The following is a 24,001-nucleotide window of genomic DNA, read 5'->3' as shown; positions in this document are numbered from 1 at the left end:
AGAGCAATTTCTCGCACAATAATTTAGCTCGGACTCTCTGGGAGTTTAGTTTTTAGGATCCCCATTCGCTACTGCACATGCAGCAGCTACTCTTTCTGGAGTCCACATAAAACGTACAAATACATGACAAAGTACAGAACAGTAATAGACAAGAACAACAAAAGATATTACATTAAATTATAATAAAAAATTGAATAAGAGTTATATATAGGAAAGACACCAAGAGACAGCAAAAATAATATTTATACTCAAGAGTGGTCTGAGTGGGGAGTGGTAAAACTGAAAACAAACTGTTATCGGCTGAAAAGTTCCTGAAAACTACCTGTTATTGGCAGAGAGGGTTGGAACTTTCTTTTTTATTGGGCTATAAACTAATTTACTGCCTGGTCACCAGGCAGGCCAAAACTCCAAAACAGGCAGCAATTTCAGGCAGTCTTTTCAAACAGCTCTTACATTAAAAGGGCATTACCATAATGTTCACAATTTTACAGTATTATTCCAAACTCATAGTGTGAAAATATATACAAGTCATGCTTTTGACTGTATTGGGCATTTAAGTGGTTCAAGAGCAGTGGTGAACGTAAAATGTACCATTATTGCCTATGGAGCATTTATGCAAATGCAAAATGCTTATAATTCAAAAAGTAATAATGAACTAGTAAAGAGCAACAAGAATCCAAACGTTTATTTGTGACAAAGACTTGAAGCAACATTGAAAACCACCAAAGTATTTTTTATTAAAATTGAATTTTCACATTTCAAAAAAGTATGCTTTTCTGTGTCTTTGCTACTTGCTAGTTAGGTCTGCTTTACTGTTCTAAAATGCAACAAAACAATATTCCAATGCACATATAATGCACCAATACACCACATATGCACCATATAATGCACCAAAACACCACATATGCACCAATGCACCATATAATGCAGCAGAGCATTACTTTTTTTGTTGCGGCATTTGAGAACAAAAACACTGACTCAACTTGTTAGTAGAAAACAGCCTTGACTTTATATATGAGCCAAAGCACAGGTCATCTTCAACTGTACAAATTACATGGTAATTCATAAACATTTTAGGCCACAGGAAAACTATTTTTTAGGAAAGTGATATACAATTACATATCAAATATCATGCGATGTGCAGGTTCCTTTTTTATTTAGAGTGATATTCAACAACATTTTGAAATACATTCTCTCTCCAGGTATTCAGTTAGTTTATGACATAGGCTGTAGAGGGGTGGTTTGGAGTATGGCGGTATGATAGATGATTGCATGTACTGTATGTAATGGTGCGAGTAGCTATATGATATGGCAACATCAATAAATCCCACCTTCCTATCATAATGCTGATGAGCTATAGGTACACTATACATGAGGGTACAGAAATGTAAAAAACTTGTACATTTCTAAGCTGTTGTGTGCACAGGAGACTGCTGACGGGAGGATGGCTCATAATGATGGCTGGAATGGAATGGTAGCAAAACACGTGTTTGATGTGCTCGATTCATTTCCATCTATTCCATTCCACCCATTACTATGAGCCCCCACAACACACACACAAACAAATACAATAATATTTGTTTCAGGCTACTCAATAACAAAATTCATACTTACATTCAACTGTGTTAACATTAACTTACACTACTCTCAGGCAAACATGCAAAGGATCATAATCGGTTCAGGCATGAGCAGTAGACATGCTACTGCACAGTGTACTAACATTTCACTTCTTATGTTGCCATTCATATTTGTATTTATTTATTATGGATCCCCATTAGCTGCTGGCAAAGCAGCAGCTACTCTTCCTGGGGTACAGCAAAATTAAGGCGGTTTATACAATTTTAAAAACATTACAATACATTCACAGATTTCACAACACACTGTGTGCCCTCAGGCCCCTACTCCACCACTACCACATATCTACAGTACTAAATCCATGTGTATGTACGTATAGTGCGCATGTTATCGTGTGTGTGTATGTATGTGTGTGTTGGTATATGTCTGTGCCAATGTTTGTGTTGCTTCACAGTCCCCGCTGTTCCATGAGGTGTTTTTGAATCTGTTTTTTAAATCTAATTTTACTGCTTGTGTCAGTTACTTGATGCAGAAGAGTCCAATGTAGTCATGGCTCTATGTAGTACTGTGTGCCTCCCCGTAGTCTGTTCTGGACTAGGGGACTGTGAAGAGACCTCTTGTGGCATGTCTTGTGGGGTGCATGGGTGTCCGAGCTGTTTGCCAGTAGTGTAGACAGACAGCTCGGTGCGTTCAACATGTCAAAACTTCTCATAAATAAAAGTATGTAAGTGATGAAGTCAATCTCTCCTTCACTTTCAGTCAGGAGAGATTGACATGCATATTATTAATATTAGCTCTCTGTGTACATCCAAGGGCCAGCCGTGCTGCCCTGTTCTGAGCCAATTGCAATTTTTCTAAGTTCTATTTTGTGGCACTTGACCACACGACTGAACAGTAGTCAAGGTGCGACAAAACTAGGGCCTGTACGACCTGCCTTGTTGATAGTGTTGTTAAGAAGGCGGAACATCGCTTTATTAAAGACAGACTTCTCCCCATCTTAGCTACTACTGTATCAATATGTTTTGACCATGACAGGTTACAATCTAGGGTTAGTCCAAGCAGTTTAGTCATCTCATCTTGCTCAATTTCCACATTATTTATTACAAGATTTAGTTGAGGTTTAGGGTCAAGTGAGTGTTTTGCTCCAAATACAATGCTTTTATTTTTAGAAATATTTAGGGCTAACTTATTACTTGCCACCCGCTCTGAAACTAACTGCAGCTCTTTGTTAAGTGTTGCAATCATTTCAGTCGCTGTGGTAGCTGACGTGTACAGTGTTGAGTCATCCGCATACATAAACACTCTTGGCTTTACTCAAAGTCAGTGGCATGTCGTTAGTAAAAATTTGAGAAAAAAAAGGTAAGGAAAGTAGAACTGTCAGCAGGGCCATTTTTAGGGATTTTTTTCCCATACATAGTGGAGTCAAACGTTTAGAGTCACATTTCCCTATTGTGTGTCAATAATCTTCTATTATCCAACGGTGAGGGGCAAGGTACGTAGGGGCTTGTAGGGTCTGCTATTGGAATCAATTAAAGGTCATCTTGACATATATCTGTGTTCTCTGTCCAGTCCTAGATTACATTCTCAAAGAGCTTTATGGAGGCCATTATATCTTCATCCTGGTGAGAGAAATTAAGAGTTAAGGAATTTGTTGTTTTGGACACAATGTCAATTGAACACTACTTATGGCAGTACTGTTCTTAGCTTTTCATATGTTGTGTGCTCTTCTGACATGTTGTGCAGGTTCTGTAAGACAAAACTGACAGAACTTGCTATCTACCAACTACAGGAATACCTGGAATGTTAGCCAGGCAGGTTAAAACCATGCAATAGCCAGCGGCTTGTCCTGGCATTTTTAATATCAGATACATATTTTCGCCAGTAAAGATTGTGAAGAATGTGTTTACCTTCTGACAGGTCTCTATGAACTCATCAATGGTCACCACCCCGTCTCTGTTCCGATCCATTTTCTGAAAAAGGTGGCCATTAAAGATCTTGTATGATTACATACCGTATACTACTAACCTCCACAGTGACACAATGTGAAGCTTTATGGTTGTGAAAATTAAAACCGACCAGAGTTCTCATCAAACAAAAAACAACAATAAAGCCTTAGGACAGAAACAATACAAACAGAAGGACAGAAGGTGTTAAACGACATGTAAAATGTCAGACATGGGAGGGGGTTACATGCTGGGGGGTTTATGTACCTGAAAGAACTTGTCCACATGCTCAGATGGGTCATCATCTCGTACACTGGGAGAGGTATACCTGCCCATCATGTCATAGATGGACGTCATTATGGCCAACATTTCCTGTACACAGGTGCACACAATACACACATACACACACAAAAACACACAGTTGCACATACACACACACACACAGTCATGAGTCAATGCTATGTCTTGCAGTGTTACGTCTAGCAGTAGAACTCTCTCTATGCAACAGACAGGAAAGTTTGAAGGCAAGGTCTTCCACTGTACCTCCTTGGTGATGCAGCCATCCTTGTTGATATCATACAGATTGAAGGCCCACTGGAGCTTCTCTGTTTCTGAACCTCTGAGCAGTACAGATAGGCCAATCACAAAGTCCTGGAGGGGAGAGGAGGGGGGAGGTTGAGCAGGTTATTGGGATGGCTAAGATTGATTGTTCAGGAAGGTTTTATGCGAGAGAAGAAATTACCTTACTTTAAAGGAGCTTTGCTTACCTCAAAACGGATAGAGCCATTTCTGTCCATGTCAAAAGCGTTGAACAGGAAATGTGCATATGTGGTGGCATCTGAGTAGTGATACCAATAATGTAGTTAACATCAGTTGGTTATTTATTCTTTTTTCACTTTCATCCATTTTGACGGTTGCTCAGGGTGAAATGGGTCAGTCTTTAAAGCATCTACAGGGCATTCGGAAAGAATTCAGAACCCTTGACTTTTTCCAAATTTTGTTACGTTACAGCCCAATTCTAAAATTGATGAAATATTTTTTAACACCCCATAATGACAAAGCAAAAACATTTTTTTAGAATTGTTTCCTAATTTATTACAAATAAAAAACAGAAATGCCTTGTTTACATAAGCATTCAGATCCTTTGCTATGAGACTCGAAATTGAGCTCAGGTGCATCCTGTTTCCATTGATCATCCTTGACATGTTTCTACAACTTGACCACAGTCCACCTGTGGTAAATTCAATTGATTGGACATGATTTGGAAAGGCACACCTGTCTATATAAGGTCCCACAGTTGACAGTGTATGTCAGAGTAAAAACCAAGCCATGAGGTCGAAGGAATTGTCCGTAGAGCTCGGAGACAGGAATGTGTCGAGACACAGATCTGGGGAAGGGGACCAAAACATTTCTGCAGCATTGAAGGTCCCCAATACCACAGTGGCCTCCATCATTCTTAAATGGAAGAAGTTTGGAACCATCAAGACTCTTCCTAGAGCTGGCCGTCCGGCCAGACTGAGCAATCGGTGGACAAGGGCCTTGGTCAGGGAGGTGACTAAGAACCCAAACTCTATCACTCTGACAGAGCTCCAGAGTTCCTTTGTGGAGATGAAAGAACCTTCCAGAAGGACAGCCATCTCTGCAGCACTCCACCAGGCCTTTATGGTAGTGGCCAAATGGAAACCACTCCTCAGTAAAAGGCACATGACAGCCTGCTTGGAGTTTGCCAAAAGGCACCTAAAGGGCTCTCAGACCATGAGAAACAAGATTCACTGGTCTGATGACACCAAGATTGAACTCTTTAGCCTGAATGCCAAGCGTCACACCTGGAGGAAACCTGGGACCATCCTTACAGTGAAGCATAGTGGTGGCAGCATCATGCTGTGGGGATGTTTTTCAGCGGCACCGACTGGGAGACTAGTCAGGATTGAGGGGAAGAAGAATGGTATATAGAGATCCTTGATGAAAACCTGCTCCAGAGCGCTCAGGACCTGAGACTGGGGCAAATGTTTACCTTCCAACTGGACAATGACCCTAAGCACATAGCCAAACAACACAGGAGTGGCTTTGGGACAATTATCTTAATGTCCTTGAGTGGCCTAGCTGGAGCCCGGACTTGAACCCGATCTAACATCTCTGGAGAGACCTGAAAATAGCTGTGTAGCGACGCTCCCCATCCAACCTGAAAGAGCTTGAGAGGATCTGCAGAGAATAGTGGGAAAAATTCCCCAAATACAGGTGTAACAAGCTTGTAGCATCATACCCAAGAAGACTCGAGGCTGCAATCGCTGCCAAAGGTGCTTCAACAAAGTACTGAGTCAATGGTCTTTATACTTATGTAAATGTGATATCTGTGTTTTTCCCAAAATTTCTACAAACCTGCTTTTACTTCATCATTATGGGTTATTGTTTGTAGATTGATGAGGGGAAAACATATTTAATACATTTTAGAATAAGGCCGTAAAGTAATAAAATGTGGAAAAAGTCAAGGGGTCTGAATACTTTCCAAATGCACTGTATATATCAATAGATGAGGTTCTGAGTTGTCAGAATCCTGCATCTACTAATCACATTTTCATTCAAAAACAGTAAGACAATGCTCTATCAAATAACAGTCCATTGAAATAGCCAGCCTGTCCTCAAGGACATAATATAGTAAATGTAAATCTGTGACACTCAAATTAGTATGACATGTTATATTGGGTATTGTTACTTAAGCCAAAAATGAGGTTGGTCGGGGAGGATGGGTGGGCATATAATGCAAAACTCTAGCAACCCAAAGGCGTCACGGGCAACTTTAGCATTTTAGCTAATAAGCAACTTTGCAACTACTTACTTCTTCTTAGCTACTTTGTAACTACTTAGCATGTTAGCTAACATAACTATTAACCTTAACCTTAACCTCTAACCCTAACACCTAGAGAATCCTACCTCCCTGGGGGAAGAACTGTGAATAGATGGTCTTGAACGTCTCCTCATCCACCAGCCCGCTAGGACACTCCTGTTCAGAGAGACATGAAAATATCTTGAATACGTTTGTCTTATTTAACTTGTATGTATTGTACGCATGAATGTAGTTAAATATCTGTGAAAAGAGGTGTGTCTAACGGCTTGTAAATGGCTAATATGCAGGTAACTGCCAAAATAAAGGAAACACCAACATAAAGTGTTTTAATAGGGCGTTGGTCCTCCATGAGCCAGAACAGCTTCAATGCACCTTGACATAGATTCTTATTAGTGTCTGGAACGCTATTGGATGGATGTGACACCATTCTTCTGTGAGAAATGCCATCATTTGGTGTTTTGTTGATGGTGGTAGAAAACGCTGTCTCAGGCACCGCTCCAGAATCTCCAATAAGTGTTCAATGGGGTTTAAAACTGGTGACTGAGATGGCCATGGCATATGGTTTACATCATTTTCATGCTCATCAAATCACGCAGTAACCACTCGTGCACTATGGACGGGGGCATTGTTATCCTATGGAGGCATAGCCATGGCTGCCAGAATAATGGCCTGCCCATCATTTTTATACAGGACCCTAAGCATGATTGGATGTTAACTGCTCAATTAACTCAGGAACCACACCGGTGTGGAAGCACCTGCTTTCAATATATGTTGTATCCCTCCTTTACTCAAGTGTTTCCATTATTTTGGCAGTTACCTGTATGTCTAAAAGGCTTGAAGTGTGTGTAAATATCTGTGTAAATGTATGTAGCTATGTAAGTATGTAAAACATATTGTGAGATGATATCTTTGCAGTCCTTCAAGTCCCTGACAATGTTGATTTAAGCACCCCACTCCCACTCGGTGCTCTAAGCCCAGCCAAGTCCCAGTCGCACATTTTTGAAGCCTCTGTAGAGCGACTGCAGCTCTTTCCTGGTAAACTGGGTCTGGGCCTGGAGCTGTTGTAAGCCTTCGGGCTGGTGACGAACAGTAGAAAGCTCCAATTCACAGTCACTACTCTCTGTTTGAGAGAGGAGAGGGAGAGAGGGAAAGGAGGACAACCCAGGGAAAGGAAGGAAAGTCGGGAGAAGGGGTGAGGTGAAAGGGAGAGGAGAATGCGGATTCAGGGAGAGGCAAAAATAGGACAGGAATGGATGAGAAAGGTTGAAATCGAGAGAGGAAGATGTGAGGATAATCAAAAGAAGTTGGGAGGGAGAGACATTTGTGTGGTGGGTAACAGAAATGGGATTGGATGACAATGGTGTACAATAACATTTTTAAAAACAAAAAGATGGTGGATAATAAAGTAAGAGAGGATGATGAGTGGAAGACAAGCAACCCTCAGAGAGACAAAATATATATACATATATATATATATATATATATAATGAGAGAGTGGGGCACAGATTAAAACATACATAATCAAGACAAAGGAAATGAAGAATACATGGAGTTACTACTGTGTGTGTGCTCACCATCTATGATATACAAACAACCAGAGAGAGGAAAAGGGAGAGGAAGAGATTGAAGTATAGGGAAGTGAGGAGGTGAGAAAGGGAGAAACACACAATCAGGTTAAGTCAGGTGGCCACAGTGTTGTCTTTTCTATTTCTATCTATCAATGATAAGACATGAGACCTTCGTGTTTTGAGGCATTGTGTCTTGATATGCAGTGGAAGCCAGCTGTCTCTCATAAGTTGACAACAGTGAAATCATGTAGCGTCAACTATCAACAACACAGTACGAATAGCTTATGTCTATTTGCGAGGAATATGATGGCCTTGATCAGAAAAGAGACTGGGGAGTCTGTTCCTGTTACTTACCATCTAATGACAAGGGCTCCCAGACACCAAACTGCTTGAACATTACAAAAAAAAGGCCAATGACTACAGTAATTGCAATCAGTTCCATGCCATCCAGCACCATGGCTGACTGATTTGAGTAAGAACCTTTATATGCTTTCTATTGGCCAGCCCTGGACATATAGGATGTGTATTCCATAACTTTACAAATGTTTGCTGCTGTAAGTGTGTGTCTAAAAAAACATCCTATCAAAGAATTGAAGAAGATGCCTGAAAAATAGCTGCAAACGCTATTGGTCACTCTTTACTCCCCCCATCCTCCCACCCACACACATTGTTAAAGCAGGTGAAATCTGCAAGTGACGATGCTCTTCATGGGTGAACAAGGTAAAGATCCCGTAACAGTCACTCTGTTTCAGCTGCCATTCATTTAACCCCTTGATCTCCAGCGAAGGCAAAAAGGTGAGTTTGTTGATAATATTTTGTCTTCCAAAAGTCCCACTAAATCCAGGTCCAGTGCATGGTTTTGAGTAAAAAAACAACAAAGGTATACTACTTAATTCCTCATCTCCCAAATCTCCTTTGTGAAGTATCCTCTGTAGTAAACATTCTGTCCCAGTTAAGGGCTGAACCCCCTGTGTCTCCCTTTTTGGGTAAGTCCGTCCCACAGGTCCATCAAGACAGGAATTCTCCCTCTAGTGCAGTCTCCGGTTTGAGTGAGCGAGAAAGATGAGTGAGAGAGGGGGGAGGAGGGCAGCGAGTCCGGAGGGATGATGTGTGTTTTTTACTAATAGTTTCTGATTGACCGTCTGAGCGTTTCCTTGTTTGCCCAGGCATTTTAAGAATGATGTAAAGCTGTAAACCAGGCATTGATCCACATCCGCTGATGGCTGGAATATGACCAGCAGCACTTAGAGTGAAGGAGTCTGCCCTACCCTGTGTGGCGCTGCCTGTGTCTACCTCCCATTGACACATATAGCACAAAAAGGCAGACACATCAAACATAACACTGGATGGATTCACAAAGAAACCTCACATTGTGTTTCTAATTCAACAAACTAATATCAAGGGACTTTAAATTGGGGGAAGAGGGGCGGTAGACAGAGTGCCCTAAGGTTTTTCCCATCCTATTCCTCTTTAAGTCTCTGTCAAGTTTTAGCATCAATGCTCTCCATTAATTTACACTCCACCAACACTTTCATGATATCAGTTGTGGTAGAGTGCATGACTGTGAGGGCGTAAACAAGACAAAGAGAAGAGACGAAGATGGGTAGAGTTCATAACTGATGAGTGTGCACATCTTAATGGAGTGAGTTTAAGCAGGAGCAGAGAGAGGGGGGGGGGGGATAAATCAATCATTGAGATGCAAAATGCTGGTCTTAGGACTGGAATGGGAACAGGCCAGAAATGCATTTTACCAAAGAGAGAGAGAGATTTAGATGGAGTTAGTCACTTGACTCTCTCTTCTAAGTGCCCAGAGATGCTGCACATAAAGGTGCTGCACCTTGTGGATACTATAGGGAAAACACTTAAGCAGCACTGACCACTGCACTGGGAAGACAGTCTGAGGCCCCTCCCACAACTGAGCCTGTGTTCATCATTTCAAATCAAATCAAATTGTATTAGTCACATCCCCCGAATACAACAGTGAAATGCTTACTTACGAGCCCCTAACCGACAGTGCAGTTTAAAAAGATACAGATAAGAATAAGAGATAAAAGTAACAAGTAATTAAAGAAGAGCAGTAAAAAATAACAATATATACAGGGGGTACCGGTACAGAGTCAATGTGTGGGGGCACCGGTTAGTTGAGGTAGTATATACATGTAGGTAGAGTTAATTAAAGTGACTATGCATAGATGACAACAGAGAGTGGCAGTGGTGTGGAGAGGGGAGGGGGGGGGGGGGGGCAATGTGAATAGTCTGGGTAGCCATTTGACTAGATGTTCAGGAGTCTTATGGCTTGGGGGTAGAAGCTGATTAGAAGCCTCTTGGACGTAGACTTCGCGCTCCAGTACCGCTTACCGTTTGGTATTAGAGAGAACAGTCTTTGACTAGTGTGGCTGGAGTCTTTGACAATTGTCAGGACCTTCCTCTGACACCGCCTGGTATAGAGGTCCTGGATGGCAGGAAGCTTTGCCCCAGTGATGTACTGGGCCGTTCACACTCTGTAGTACCAGGCAGTGATGCAACCAGTGCTCTCGATGGTGCATCTGTAAAATATTTTTAGGATCTGAGGACCCATGCCAAATCTTTTCAGTCTCCTGAGGGGGAATAGATTTTGTCATGCCCGCTTCACGACTGTCATGTTGTGCTTGGACCATGTTAGTTTGTTGGTGATGTGGACACCAAGGAACTTGAAGCTCTCAACCTGCTCCACTGCAGCCCCGTCGATGAGAATGGGGGCGTGCTATGTCCTCTTTTTCCTGTAGTCCACAATCACCTCCTTTGTCTTGATCACGTTGAGGGAGAGGTTGTAGTCCTCTCACCACATGGCCAGGTCCCCTCCCTATAGGCTGTCTCATTGTTGTCGGTGATCAGGCCTACTACGGTTGTGTCATCTGCAAATTTAATGATGGTGTTGGAGTCGTGCCTGGCCGTGCAGGCCCTAAGGGGCCCCTGTGTTGAGTATCAGCGTGGCAGATGTGTTGTTACCTACCCTTACCACCTGGGGGCGGCCCGTCAGGAAGTCCAGGATCCTGTTGCAGAGGGAGGTGTTTAGTCCCAGGGTCCTTAGCTTATTGATGAGCTTTGAGGGCACTATGGTGTTGAACGATGAGCTGTAGTCAATGAATAGCATTCTCACATAGGTGTTCATTCTGTCCAGGTGGGAAAGGGCAGTGTGGATTGCAATAGAGACTGCATCATCTGTGGATCTGTTGGGGCGGTATGCAAATTGGAGTGGGTCTAGGGTTTCTGGGATGATGGTATTGATGTGAGCCATGATCAGCCTTTCAAAGCACTTCATGGCTATAGACGTGAGTGCTATGGGTCAGTAGTCATTTAGGCAGGTTTCCTTAGTGGTCTTGTGCACAGGCACTATGGTGGTCTGCTTAAAACATGTTGGTATTACAGACTCGGACAGAGAGAGGTTGAAAATGTCAGTGAAAACACAAATCAAATCAAATCAAATTTTATTTGTCACATACACATGGTTAGCAGATGTTAATGCGAGTGTAGCGAAATGCTTGCTAGTTGGTCAGCGCATGCTCGCAGTACACGTCCTGGTAATCCATCTGGCCCTGCAGCTTTGTGAACGTTGACCTGTATTAAGGTCTTACATCGGCTGCGGAGAGTGTGATCACAGTCTTCCGGTACAGCTGGTGCTCTCATACTGGTTTCAGTGTTATTTGCCTCAAAGCAAGCATAGAAGTAGTTTAGCTTGTCCGGTAAGTTCGTGTCACTGGGCAGCTCTCGGCTGTGCTTCCCTTTGTAGTCTGTAATGGTGTCCAGGCGCTGCCACATCCGACGAGCGTCAGAGCCGGTGTAGTATGACTCGATGTTAGTCCTGTATTGACGCTTTGTTTGATGGTTCGTCGGAGGGCATAGCGGGATTTCTTATAAGCTTCCGGGTTAGAGTCCTGCTTCTTGAAGGCAGCAGCTCTAGCCTTTAGCTCAGTGAGGATGGATCCATGACTTCTGGTTGGGGTATCTACGTACGGTCACTGTGGGGACGACGTCATCGATGCAATTATTGATGAAGCCAATTACAGATGTGATGTACTCCTCAATGCCATTGGAGGAATCCCGGAACATATTCCAGTCTGTGCTCGCAAAACAGTCCTGTAGCTTAGCATCTGCTTCATCTGACCACTTTTTTATTGATTTTGTCACTGGTGCTTCTTGCGTTCATTTTTGCTTGTAAACCGAAATTAGGAGGATAGAATTATGGTCAGATTTGCCAAATGGAGGGCGAGTGCTTCTTTGCAAACACATACAAGTTGAAATACTAAGAGTAAAAAATGCCTTTTAGGAGGTTTCCTCACTGTCAACTCTATTTCCACAGGGAGCAAACACAGGTGACCAAACCACTACTATCAGAATGATCACAGAACATATTTAGTGCACCGATTTTTTTTAACCTTTAAGTTAAGAACAAAATCTTATTTTCAATGACGGCCTAGGAACAGTGGGTTAACTGCCTGTTCAGGGGCAGAACGACAGCTTGGGATTTGAACTTGCAACCTTTCGGTTACTAGTCCAACGCTCTAACCACTAGGCTACCCTGCCGCCCCAGATGTCTCTATAACCATGTGAACTGCCAGAACAGTACCAGGCAGACCCTTCTATCCATGCATATGGTATAAGGTTAGCTCATGTAATAGACCATTTTAAAAAACTGAGTGGCTGCGGTTACGGATTTTCTGAAATCCGACTTGCCTTGGCTATTCATATGGAGATTTCTGCACATGTGCAGGATTTTTCTTTTACTACGTAACTTCTGCTCAGTCTCCCACTGCCGCATCTCCCTCATTGACATGGAGGGGGAAACTTTATGTTGTAGGGGAGAGCAGGGATTAAAGCAACACGTTGCGAAAGTAATGCTCATTTGCTCATGTAACACAGAAGCTAGAATGATGCACAGTCAGGTCAGTGCATTCCTAATGTGGAGGACGACCTCCCTGCAAAACAACAGCCCATTCCGACCATGTTTCACCGAGTTATCAACAAAAAGGGGTTTTGAGCTAAAACAGACCTGAAGTGTTTTTCGGTTGTAGAGTTGTGTTTAGTTGTTTATGGTTCCAAACATGTCATGTTCTTATCCTATCTAGTTACTAAATGACAGCATAGGTTTCAAGTATCTTGCTAGCTAGTCTTGGGTGTTAGCCTGGGTGAAATTACAGCAAAACAATGAAACTGATGACCGGGAATAAAATAAAACATTTATGCACAGGCCATTGTCTCCGGTAGTTCACATTGCTTTTATAATGTTAGCAATGTATCAACAAGTGACAATGTTTGAAAATGATATATGACGTCATTAGAATTATGCCTTAATCATTTGACTTGATGGATCAGCTTCTCACATAAGCTTTTAAATGCAGGTTAGTGGTTCAAAATATTTTTATAATTTTGGAGGTCAAATACCTTATGTAAAGCCAAGGAAATTTGATAAGCATGATGAGTTTGCTGTTTGTGAAGAGAATAAAGCCGTTTATTTTCTCAAGACAAGAGCGCGTGATAAGGACATCTAGAGCGCACATAATTGGTGCAGCTAAGCATGAATAATCATTGAAAATGGTGAAAAACATCTCCTACTACATTCCAATTAAAGTGAGATAAGAACATGATGGTTAATGTAGCTATTATGTGATCCATTTAAGTCTGATTCATATTGTAAGGCAAAATATTGTGGTTGCGTAACATTACAATGTTGATGCATGGTTCATTTTCATACATTTCGAACCTATAGGATTAATTATTCAAATCGACACAAACATGAAATTATGGCTTATAGTACATTTGTTGAAAGTAACAAGCATTACAAACCAGAAACATGGCAATGAGACAAATATTGTGCACTTCTCGCCAGCTGTTTCTTCCATCCCAAGGATGTGTTATTCCCGACCCACCGGCAGGTACAAAAGTAATGTTGCGGTAGTTCTGTTCTGTCTATTTACTTTCAACTTATTTACCCTAGAAATTAAATTACAATTCCTAATGGTAGAGGCAATATATATAATATATGTATATATATATATATATATATATATATGTTGTATCTAGCTCTATCGATCTGAGTAATTAGGAACAAAACTTTAAAAAGTTTTACTTTTGTCCTGCTTCTCTACACTAACGATATGGTCGACATATTCTAACTATAAATTCTATACCTCAAGCACGATTTCATGTTATTTTTTCAGGAGGGGTGTTAGGCTACATGCAGCTATCATGTTGTACACAAAAGACATGATCGACATGTCCGTACCAACTTTGTTGTGTGTTGTAACAGTATTGCAAACATAAGCACAAAACAAAGGTAGTCTGTTTCAAGCAAGACAAGAGACAGGCAGTCTCTCAAATTCATTGCAAACTTTGGCTAGGTCTTTTTTCATCAACTCTCGCTAAAACATGGCAGCATAACTATGAAGATTATCATCACAAATAGTAGGCAGTCTAAAGCAGTAGTTGACAAACGACATAAGGGTGCCGGGTGATGCAGACTTTGGTTACCTGTCGGGATACATGCTCAGCTGCCTATAACATTCGGCTGCACAGAGGTGGAACAGCTTGGTAGCCTACTCTTCCGTACTTGCATGATCATTGAGAAGCGAAAAAACAGTTAGAAGGGATGGGATGGTGTTGGTTAACATATGAGGAGACATAGGCTACATCATCATGGTTCAGAGGAGGGTGAGTAAAGACAGGAAGTAAAGGAAGTGGCAGTTTGAGCAGCAGCTACGTAGTGTGCGTAAAAAAACACGGCCTTGAAACAAAGACAGCAGTACAAAGTGCTGATCGATCTTACGTTAAAGACAGATGTTGATGGCATATCGGCATTAACATACTCTTCGGATCAAACATTAACAACTGCAATGAGAGCAGCATTAAGGCCAATAGTCCCAAACAATTACAGTACAGCTCTATGTCTCAATTTAATGTACATTTTAGGGGCTTTATTGGCATAGGAAACATATGTTTACATTGATAAAGCAAGGGAAATAGATAATTAACAAAAGTGAAATAAACAAAAAAATTAACAGTAAACATTACACTCACAAAAATTCCAAAATAATAAAGACATTTCAAATGTCATATTATGCCTATACAGTGCCTTGCAAAATATTCATCCCATGGTGTTTTTCCTATTTTGTTGCATTACAACCTGTAATTTAAATGGATTTTTATTTGGATTTCATGTAATGGACAAAATAGCCAAAATTGGTGAAGTGAAATGAAAAAAATAACTTGTGCGTGCATATGTATTCACCCCCTTTGCTATGAAGCCCCCAAATAAGATCTGGTGCAACCAATTACCTTCAGAAGTCACATAATTAGTTAAATAAAGTCCACATGTGTGCAATCTAAGTGTCACATGATCTGTCACATGATCTCAGTATATATACACCTGTTCTGAAAGGCCCCAGAGTCTGCAACACCACTAAGCAAGCGGCACCACCAAGCAAGTGGCACCATGAAGAGCTCAGCTCAAACAGGTCAGGGACAAAGTTGTGGAGAAGTACAGATCAGGGTTGGGTTATAAAAAAATATCAGAAACTTTATACATCCCACGGAGCACCATTAAATCCATTATTAAAACATTCAACCACAACAAACCTGCCAAGAGAGGACCGCCCACCAAAACTCACGGACCAGGCAAGGAGGGCATTAATCAGAGAGGATACAAAGAGACCAAATATAGCCTTGAAGGAGCTGCAAAGCTCAGTGGAGATTGGAGTATCTGTCCATAGGACCACTAAAGCCGTACACTCCACAGAGCTGGGCTTTATGATAGTGGCCAGAAAAAACCCATTGCTTAAAGAAAAAAATAAGCAAACACGTTTAGTGTTCGCCAAAAGGCTTGTGAGAGACTCCCCAAATATATGGAAGAAGGTACTCTGGTCAGATGAGACTAAAATTGAGCTTTTTGGCCAACAAGGAAAACGTTATGTCTGGTGCAAGAGAACACCCCCAAGAACACCATGTGTGTGAATAGTTATGCACGCTCAAGTTTTCTGTTTCTTTGTTTGTTTCACAATAACAAATATTTGCATTAAAGTGTCTCACATCCCGGTCCTGTGGAAATACATTTGTTTTTTGCCAATTTTAACCACACACTTTCTGTTTGTGTACATGGATTTTATAATGTTGTATGTTTTCCCCCCCAACACCACTTTCCATCAATTTGTATAGCAGGCCCTCATGCCAAATTGAGTCAAAAGAGTCGAAGTGCCTTTGTTTTGGTTTGTTTGTTTGTCAGTTAGGGTGTGTAGGGTGAATACGTGGCCTGTCATACGGTAATTTGGTAAAAAGCCAATTTGACATTTGCTCAGTACACTGCTTTTGCTAAGGAAATGTATCAGTCTGCTGTTAATGATCATGCAGAGGATTTTTCCAAGGTTGCTGTTGACGCGATTATGTAGTTACCAGAACCCACTGGATTCTCCAGTCTTTAATAGCTGATTCTAAGATTTGTATTTGATCATGTATATGTTTTTGCTGTTTGGATATGTTTCTCAATTTCTTTCTTGGGTTTTTTCATTCTTCATCAAACCATTTGTCAATTTTGTAAATTTTCTTAGGTTGTCTGCTTGAAATGATACTTTTTAGGATTTCTACTGCCAAGTTTCACCTTCACTATTACAGTGAAACCTTTTGTCCAGGAAATTGTCTTGAAGGGATTGAATTTGTTGTTGAGTAATTGTTTTTTGGTAGATTTCCATACTATCTTCCTTCGATCTATAGCATTTCTTAATATTATTCAGTTCCTTTGGCTTTGATGCCTCATGATTGAGCATAGCTCTGTTCAAGTAGAGTGTGATTTTGCTGTGATCTGATAGGGGTGTCAGTGGACTGACTGTGAATGCTCTAAGAGACTGAGTTGAGGTAGGTGTTTGTCTCCCTGTGTGCTGAGGGTGTCAGGTTCTTGTCCAGTTCTGGTATTTAGGTTGCCACAGACTAGTACATGTCCCTGGTCCTGGAAATTGTTGATCACCCCCTCTAGGATGGAGAAGCTGTCATTGTTAAAGTATGGGAATTATATTGGGGGGATATAGGTAGCACACACAAGGACATTTTTCTCTGATCATTTCTAACCAGATGTAAAATGTTCCTGTTTTGACTAATTTAACAGAGTCGGTTAGGTCTGCTTTCTACCAAATTAGCATACCTCCTGAGTCTCTTCCCTGATTCACAGGATGACAATGTCTGTATATCCAATTTATTTGATGAAGTCTCCTCTCTCTCTCTCTCCATCACTTAAACAATTCTGAATAGTTCTGAGACTACCAGAAAGAGTGAGTGTACCATCTGGTGTGCATAGAGAGTACTTCTACTATGTCATGTAATGAGTGATACTATCCAGCAGATGTAGATCCCTAGACATGGTTGTATTTGGGGTTCCTTACTGAAATAGGATGAGTTGAGGCAGGGCAGAAGGGCGATGAAGGGGTTAATTTGGGGCGGGATGGGGGTTTGGGGGTAGAGAATGGGTAAGGGTCTCTTAGCTCCGGTGAGTGCACATGTACATGTTAACCCCAGTCTGCACGTAAAGAAGGGGACTGTCAATTATTTAGATGGGTAGAGAAAATGAGGCCTAACGGGGTATAAGCAGCAACAGACTCTACTATTCCCTCCATACTCAGCTCATGCTTCAACCCATAGTTCAGGTGCTGGATAGAAAAGTGAAAAACATTCTTTCTTCAACAGCCCCTATTTATTTAACAATATTTTACATAGCCTTGGATGTCTCTCTATTTGCATGTGTTGTACTTGGTAAGAGTATGGAAATGATTTGAAACTAAATAATCCACCAAGGCTTTGAATCGAAAATCATCGATAATTGAATAAGATCAATTGACAAAATGACTGGCTATAGTGTCTGTCAGGAGGCACCTCTTCTCTATCTGTTGAGAGATGACAGGTACAGTGCCTTGCGAAAGTATTCGGCCCCCTTGAACTTTGCGACCTTTTGCCACATTTCAGGCTTCAAACATAAAGATATAAAACTGTATTTTTTTTGTGAAGAATCAACAACAAGTGGGACACGATCATGAAGTGGAATGACATTTATTGGATATTTCAAACTTTTTTAACAAATCAAAAACTGAAAAATTGGGCGTGCAAAATTATTCAGCCTCCTTAAGTTAATACTTTGTAGCGCCACCTTTTGCTGCGATTACAGCTGTAAGTCACTTGGGGTATGTCTCTATCAGTTTTGCACATCGAGAGACTGAAATTTTTTCCCATTCCTCCTTGCAAAACAGCTCGAGCTCAGTGAGGTTGGATGGAGAGCATTTGTGAACAGCAGTTTTCAGTTCTTTCCACAGATTCTCGATTGGATTCAGATCTGGACTTTGACTTGGCCATTCTAACACCTGGATATGTTTATTTTTGAACCATTCCATTGTAGATTTTGCTTTATGTTTTGGATCATTGTCTTGTTGGAAGACAAATCTCCGTCCCAGTCTCAGATCTTTTGCAGACTCCATCAGGTTTTCTTCCAGAATGGTCCTGTATTTGGCTCCATCCATCTTCCCATCAATTTTAACCATCTTCCCTGTCCCTGCTGAAGAAAAGCAGGCCCAAACCATGATGCTGCCACCACCATGTTTGACAGTGGGGATGGTGTGTTCAGCTGTGTTGCTTTTACGCCAAACATAACGTTTTGCATTGTTGCCAAAAAGTTCAATTTTGGTTTCATCTGACCAGAGCACCTTCTTCCACATGTTTGGTGTGTCTCCCAGGTGGCTTGTGGCAAACTTTAAACAACACTTTTTATGGATATCTTTAAGAAATGGCTTTCTTCTTGCCACTCTTCCATAAAGGCCAGAGTTGTGCAATATACGACTGATTGTTGTCCTATGGACAGAGTCTCCCACCTCAGCTGTAGATCTCTGCAGTTCATCCAGAGTGATCATGGGCCTCTTGGCTGCATCTCTGATCAGTCTTCTCCTTGTATGAGCTGAAAGTTTAGAGGGACGGCCAGGTCTTGGTAGATTTGCAGTGGTCTGATACTCCTTCCATTTCAATATTATCGCTTGCACAGTGCTCCTTGGGATGTTTAAAGCTTGGGAAATCTTTTTGTATCCAAATCCGGCTTTAAACTTCTTCACAACAGTATCTCGGACCTGCCTGGTGTGTTCCTTGTTCTTCATGATGCTCTCTGCGCTTTTAACGGACCTCTGAGACTATCACAGTGCAGGTGCATTTATACGGAGACTTGATTACACACAGGTGGATTGTATTTATCATCATTAGTCATTTAGGTCAACATTGGATCATTCAGAGATCCTCACTGAACTTCTGGAGAGAGTTTGCTGCACTGAAAGTAAAGGGGCTGAATAATTTTGCACGCCCAATTTTTCAGTTTTTGATTTGTTAAAAAAGTTCGAAATATCCAATAAATGTCGTTCCACTTCATGATTGTGTCCCACTTGTTGTTGATTCTTCACAAAAAAATACAGTTTTCTATCTTTATGTTTGAAGCCTGAAATGTGGCAAAAGGTCGCAAAGTTCAAGGGGGCCGAATACTTTCGCAAGGCACTGTATATTACTCTTAACACTGGCATTTCTATTTCAGTAATATTTTTAAGCTTCCTACACTGAACAAAAATATAAACGCAACATGCTATAATTTCAAAGATTTTACAGAGTTACAGTTCATATAAGGAAATCAGTCAACTGAAATAAATACATTAGGTCAGAAAGGTAGGGGCGTGGATCAGAAAACCAGTCAGTATTTGGTGTGACCACCATTTGTCCTCATGAAGCACGACACATCTCCTTTGCATAGAGTTGATCAGGCTGTTGATTGTGGCCTGTGGAATGTTGTCCAACTCCTCTTCAATGCCTCTGCGATGTTGTTGGGTGTTGGCCTGTACTGGAACACGCTGCCGTACAGGTCGATCCAGAGCTCAATTGGTGACATGTATGGTGAGTATGCAGGCCATGGAAGAACTGGGACATTTTCAGCTACCAGGAATTGTATACAGATCCTTGTGACATGGGGCCGTGCATTATCATTCTGAAATACGAGGTGGTGGTGGCAGATGAATGGCATGACAATGGGCCTCAGGTTCTCATCACGGTATCTCTGTGCATTCAAACTGCCATTGATTAAATGCAATTGGGTTCGTTGTTCGTAGCTTATACCTGTCCATACCATAACCCCACAGCCACCATGGGGCACTCTGTTCACACTGTTGACATCAGCAAACAGCTCGCCCACACAACGCCATCTGCCCAATATAGTTAATCTGTGAAGAGCACACTTCTACAGCATGCCATTGGTGAGCATTTGCCCACTGAAGTCGGTTACAATGCCAAACTGCAGTCAGGTCAAGACCCTGAGGTGGACAACGAGCACGCAGATGAGCTTCCCTGAGATGGTTTCTAACAGTTTGGGCAGAAATGATTTGGTTGTGCAAACCTACAGTTTCATCAGCTGTCTGGGTGGCAGGTCTAAGACGATCCTGCAGGTTAAGAAGCCGGATGTGGAGGCCCTGTTACACATGGTCAAAGGTTGTGAAGCCTGTTGGACGTACTGCCAAATCTCTAAAATGACATTATGGTAAAGAAATTAACATTCAATTCTCTGGCAACAGTTCTGGTGGACATATCTGCAGTCAGAATGCCATTTGTACGCTCCCTCAAAACTTGAGACATCTGTGGCATTATGTTGTGTGACAAAACTGCACATTTTGGAGAGGCCTTTTATTGTCCCCAGCACAAGGTGCACCTGTGTAATGATCATGCTGTTTAATCAGCTTCTTGATATGCCACACCTGTCAGGTGGATAGATTATCTTGGCAAATGATAAATGCTTACTAACAGGGATGTAAACAAATTTGTGCCAAAATGTTTTGAGAAATAAGGTTTTTGTGCATCTGGAACATTTCTGGGATCTTTTATTTAAGCTCATGAAACATAGGATCAACACTTTACATGTTGTGTTTATATTTTTGTCAAGTATAAATGCCTCCTAAAACCATTTATAAGAATTGAGAGAAAAATAAATAGTCAACAATAAAACATTTAAAAACGACCATTCAAAATAATTATGAAAGGAGAGATTGGAAGAGTTTACAGCAGTATCCCAGAGAGAGAGAGAGAGAATAGAGTTGTAAATATAGTCCTATAAGATAGGGTAGATGCATCAGAAATAATGTAATCAGTAGTATAGGCCAGGGGATTGAAAGACTGCATCCCCTCCCCCTCTACTCCGCCTTCATCTTCACTCCACCCCAGCTATCCCAAACAGGGTAGGACACATACAACACTGTGGCTGGGATGACTGAGCCTCATATTAGTTACAGTAGTTAGTTGGGTAGTTAGTTCTGCTCTGTCCTATACCTACCTGGCCCCTGTGCACGTGTTGTGTTGTCGATGATCCATTTGACGAGACAGCACTTCATCAGAGATTTACGACTGATCCGCGGCTTCTGCCATTTCCCTCTGTCCTCCCTCTGTCCTCCCGGGCTGGGCTCTGTTCCGTTGGCATCAGGCAGGAGGCCACTGTCCATCTCCTTCCCATCAGCCTGGCGGACAGAGAACTGGGTTAACAGATGACAGAGAAAGGGGGAAGGACACTACAGAAAGGACTGTTAGTACAGACAGAAAAGAGGTGTTAGTATACTTCAGAGAGGGTTGTTGGTACAGAAGGGTTAGTGAATACACAGAGGAGAAATCATGGGCTGGACAGAGAGTGAGGAAGAGAACACGATTTCAAAATAGAAACACAATTATGCAAAGAACCCCACAAGGCTTAAAATCAGCCATTCCTAAGCAGACTTAAGTTGTCAATTCCTTCAACTTGCCACCTATGCATTACCTAGCAACAACGTCTCATTAGAAGTTAGAAGAAAGAGTGATAAAACAAGGTAGGCAGGAGGCTGGTAATACAGGATGTTGTGACTGAAGATAAGAGGAGGATGGGTTGTAAGATGAAGAAAATAATAGAGAAGGAAAGAGGTAGCATCAACCCCGACTGAATGGAGGAAAACCTACTATGTATTCAGTAGTACATTTGGTTCCTTGAAAGTTGTGGAAACGTGTTTTTTTGGTTTCACATTGGTTATAGTAACGACGCCATACATTTGGTAAAAGTGAACGTTTTTTTTAATATGTTTTGAATTTCTCCTGTTCTGTTTATTTTTAGGTTCTGAGAACATTTAACTCTGTTTCCTTGAAAGTTTTCCTGGGAGGTTTAATTAACGGAAATTCACGGAAATTAACGGAAATTCTCTATTAACACCTCACGGCACAACGACAATCCCCTATTTGACCTAGAAAGTTTGTGTGTATGCATTGATATGTAGGCTACATGTGCCTTTTACATTTTTTATGTAGTTTTTGAGCTGTTCTTGAGCTGTTCTTGTCTATTGATGTTCTGTATTATGTCATATTTCATGCCAGGAATCGTAGCTGCTGATTTTGCAACAGCTAATGGGGATCCTAATAAAATACCAAATACCAATAAGTTATTTGGAGTTTTTTTAATAGCTTCCTTAAAATGTTTACTGAACGTTTCAATAACACTTCTAGATTATTTTGGCTTAACTTTGTTTCAACTCCAAGGACAGATAGGACACAGATAGGCATTAATCATTTTTTATTGTGACGAGCCATCAGTGAATTTCAAACCTATAATCTTCTGTTCTCTATCCATGGAATTAGTCCACAGTGCCACAAGGATAGAGCTATCATGTTTCTTTTACGCATACAAAGCTGTTCATTTTAGTCTATTCCAGGGGCCGTGTGTGTGTGTGTGTGTGTGTGTGTGTGTGGCCGCATGGTGTGGATTCTTGTTTTGTTACAGTGTTTGAAGAGAGAATGGAGCAAAATATCGGGGGAGATACCCAGCCCCCTCATCATCTCTTCCTCTCCTATTTGAATATGAAAGGAAGCCAAGGCACAGAGAGCATTGAGAAATTCAGAAAACAGCATCAACACAGGATCAGCGTCAGGGTGGGATGAGTACTGGCCATGTGTTGAACACCCGGACATATAATTAAATGTATTTATAAAGCCCTTTTTACATCCGCAGATGTCACAAAGTGCTTATACAGAAACCCAGCCTAAGACCCCAAAAGAGCAAGCAATGCAGATGTAGAAGCATTGTGGCAAGGAACAACTCCCTACAAAGGCAGGAACCTAGGAAGAAAACAGGAGAGGAACTTGTCACATCTGCTCCCACTACGCCCTCTGGTGTCCATCCGGTGTTGTCCTAACCTTCAGTTCTCTCCCTGTATAGTCTCTCTCTCTCTCTCTCTCTCTCTCTCTCTCTCTCTCTCTCTCTCTCTCTCTCTCTCCCTTGGTGGGATTGTGTGGATGGAGACAGATGTGCTGGAGTCAGAGCTAATATCGTCCCATAAATCAAGACCTCTACATATACTCATTCCTGCCATCTCCACGCTGCCAGATCATAATCTATCTGTTAGTTATGATTCTAGCCTTTTGTCTTTGCTCTAGATCCTGTTTGCTCTGCTGTGCATGTTTCCCTGCCGTACATCATTTTTGTCCTCTCCTTGCAGAACCGCTCTGTCTCTGTCTCCTGTCTCCTGTTCCACATCTCACCACCAACCACCTTGTTATGGATATTACTCACCACCATTACCTTGGATTTCCCCCAGGACCTATTCCCCTGTTCCATGCTGCCAACTCCAACCTTACTCTACACTCCTGGTTATTGCAACTCATCTGAGCTGCCCTGGTTCTGCACTACTCATTTTCTGTGTTCAATAAACATTTTGTGCATTCATTCCAGTTTCCTCTGCTGAGTCCGCTCTTGAGTTCCCCCCCATTTGCTCATCGTAACAGTACGATCTGGCCAAAGATGAACCTAGCAGACTATTCAACGCTTCACCAAATTCTTGTTGGTCGAGGCACCCTACTGGATCAACATGACCAAGCACAAAAAACCCTGCTGGAGAACTTTAAGGAGTTTTCACGGAGCCTGTCTGACCTACAGGTCCGAACCTCCGTCCAGATGTCACAACCAGTCTCCACCTCCTCTTCTCCACTCCGGGAGCCTTTTGTTCCGACTCCTGAACGCTATGATGGCAATCTTGGGCTTT

At 41.7% G+C, this 24,001-nt stretch overlaps 1 protein-coding gene across 1 annotated transcript in view; it reads right to left on the bottom strand.

Moving 5' to 3' along the window:
- Positions 1-1,127: 1,127 nt before the first annotated feature.
- Positions 1,128-24,001, bottom strand: part of LOC110509914 (calsenilin) — a 38,309-nt gene continuing 15,435 nt past the window's right edge. Inside the window, exons 2-9 of the mRNA XM_021591131.3 lie at positions 21,283-21,463; positions 7,359-7,483; positions 6,450-6,519; positions 4,286-4,356; positions 4,062-4,169; positions 3,786-3,890; positions 3,483-3,545; positions 1,128-3,194 (exon numbers count right to left, since the gene is read on the bottom strand). Of these exons, the coding sequence (XP_021446806.3) occupies positions 3,147-3,194; positions 3,483-3,545; positions 3,786-3,890; positions 4,062-4,169; positions 4,286-4,356; positions 6,450-6,519; positions 7,359-7,483; positions 21,283-21,463 (771 nt within the window). The 3' untranslated portion in view covers positions 1,128-3,146. The remainder of the gene's footprint in view (positions 3,195-3,482; positions 3,546-3,785; positions 3,891-4,061; positions 4,170-4,285; positions 4,357-6,449; positions 6,520-7,358; positions 7,484-21,282; positions 21,464-24,001) is intronic.

The sequence above is a fragment of the Oncorhynchus mykiss genome, chromosome 29 (assembly GCF_057628025.1).
Source record: "Oncorhynchus mykiss isolate SJ-2025 chromosome 29, ASM5762802v1, whole genome shotgun sequence".
Lineage (NCBI taxonomy): Eukaryota > Metazoa > Chordata > Actinopteri > Salmoniformes > Salmonidae > Oncorhynchus > Oncorhynchus mykiss.
Note: the sequence above shows the minus strand (reverse complement) of the source record. Positions and strands in the feature narration are given on the sequence as shown.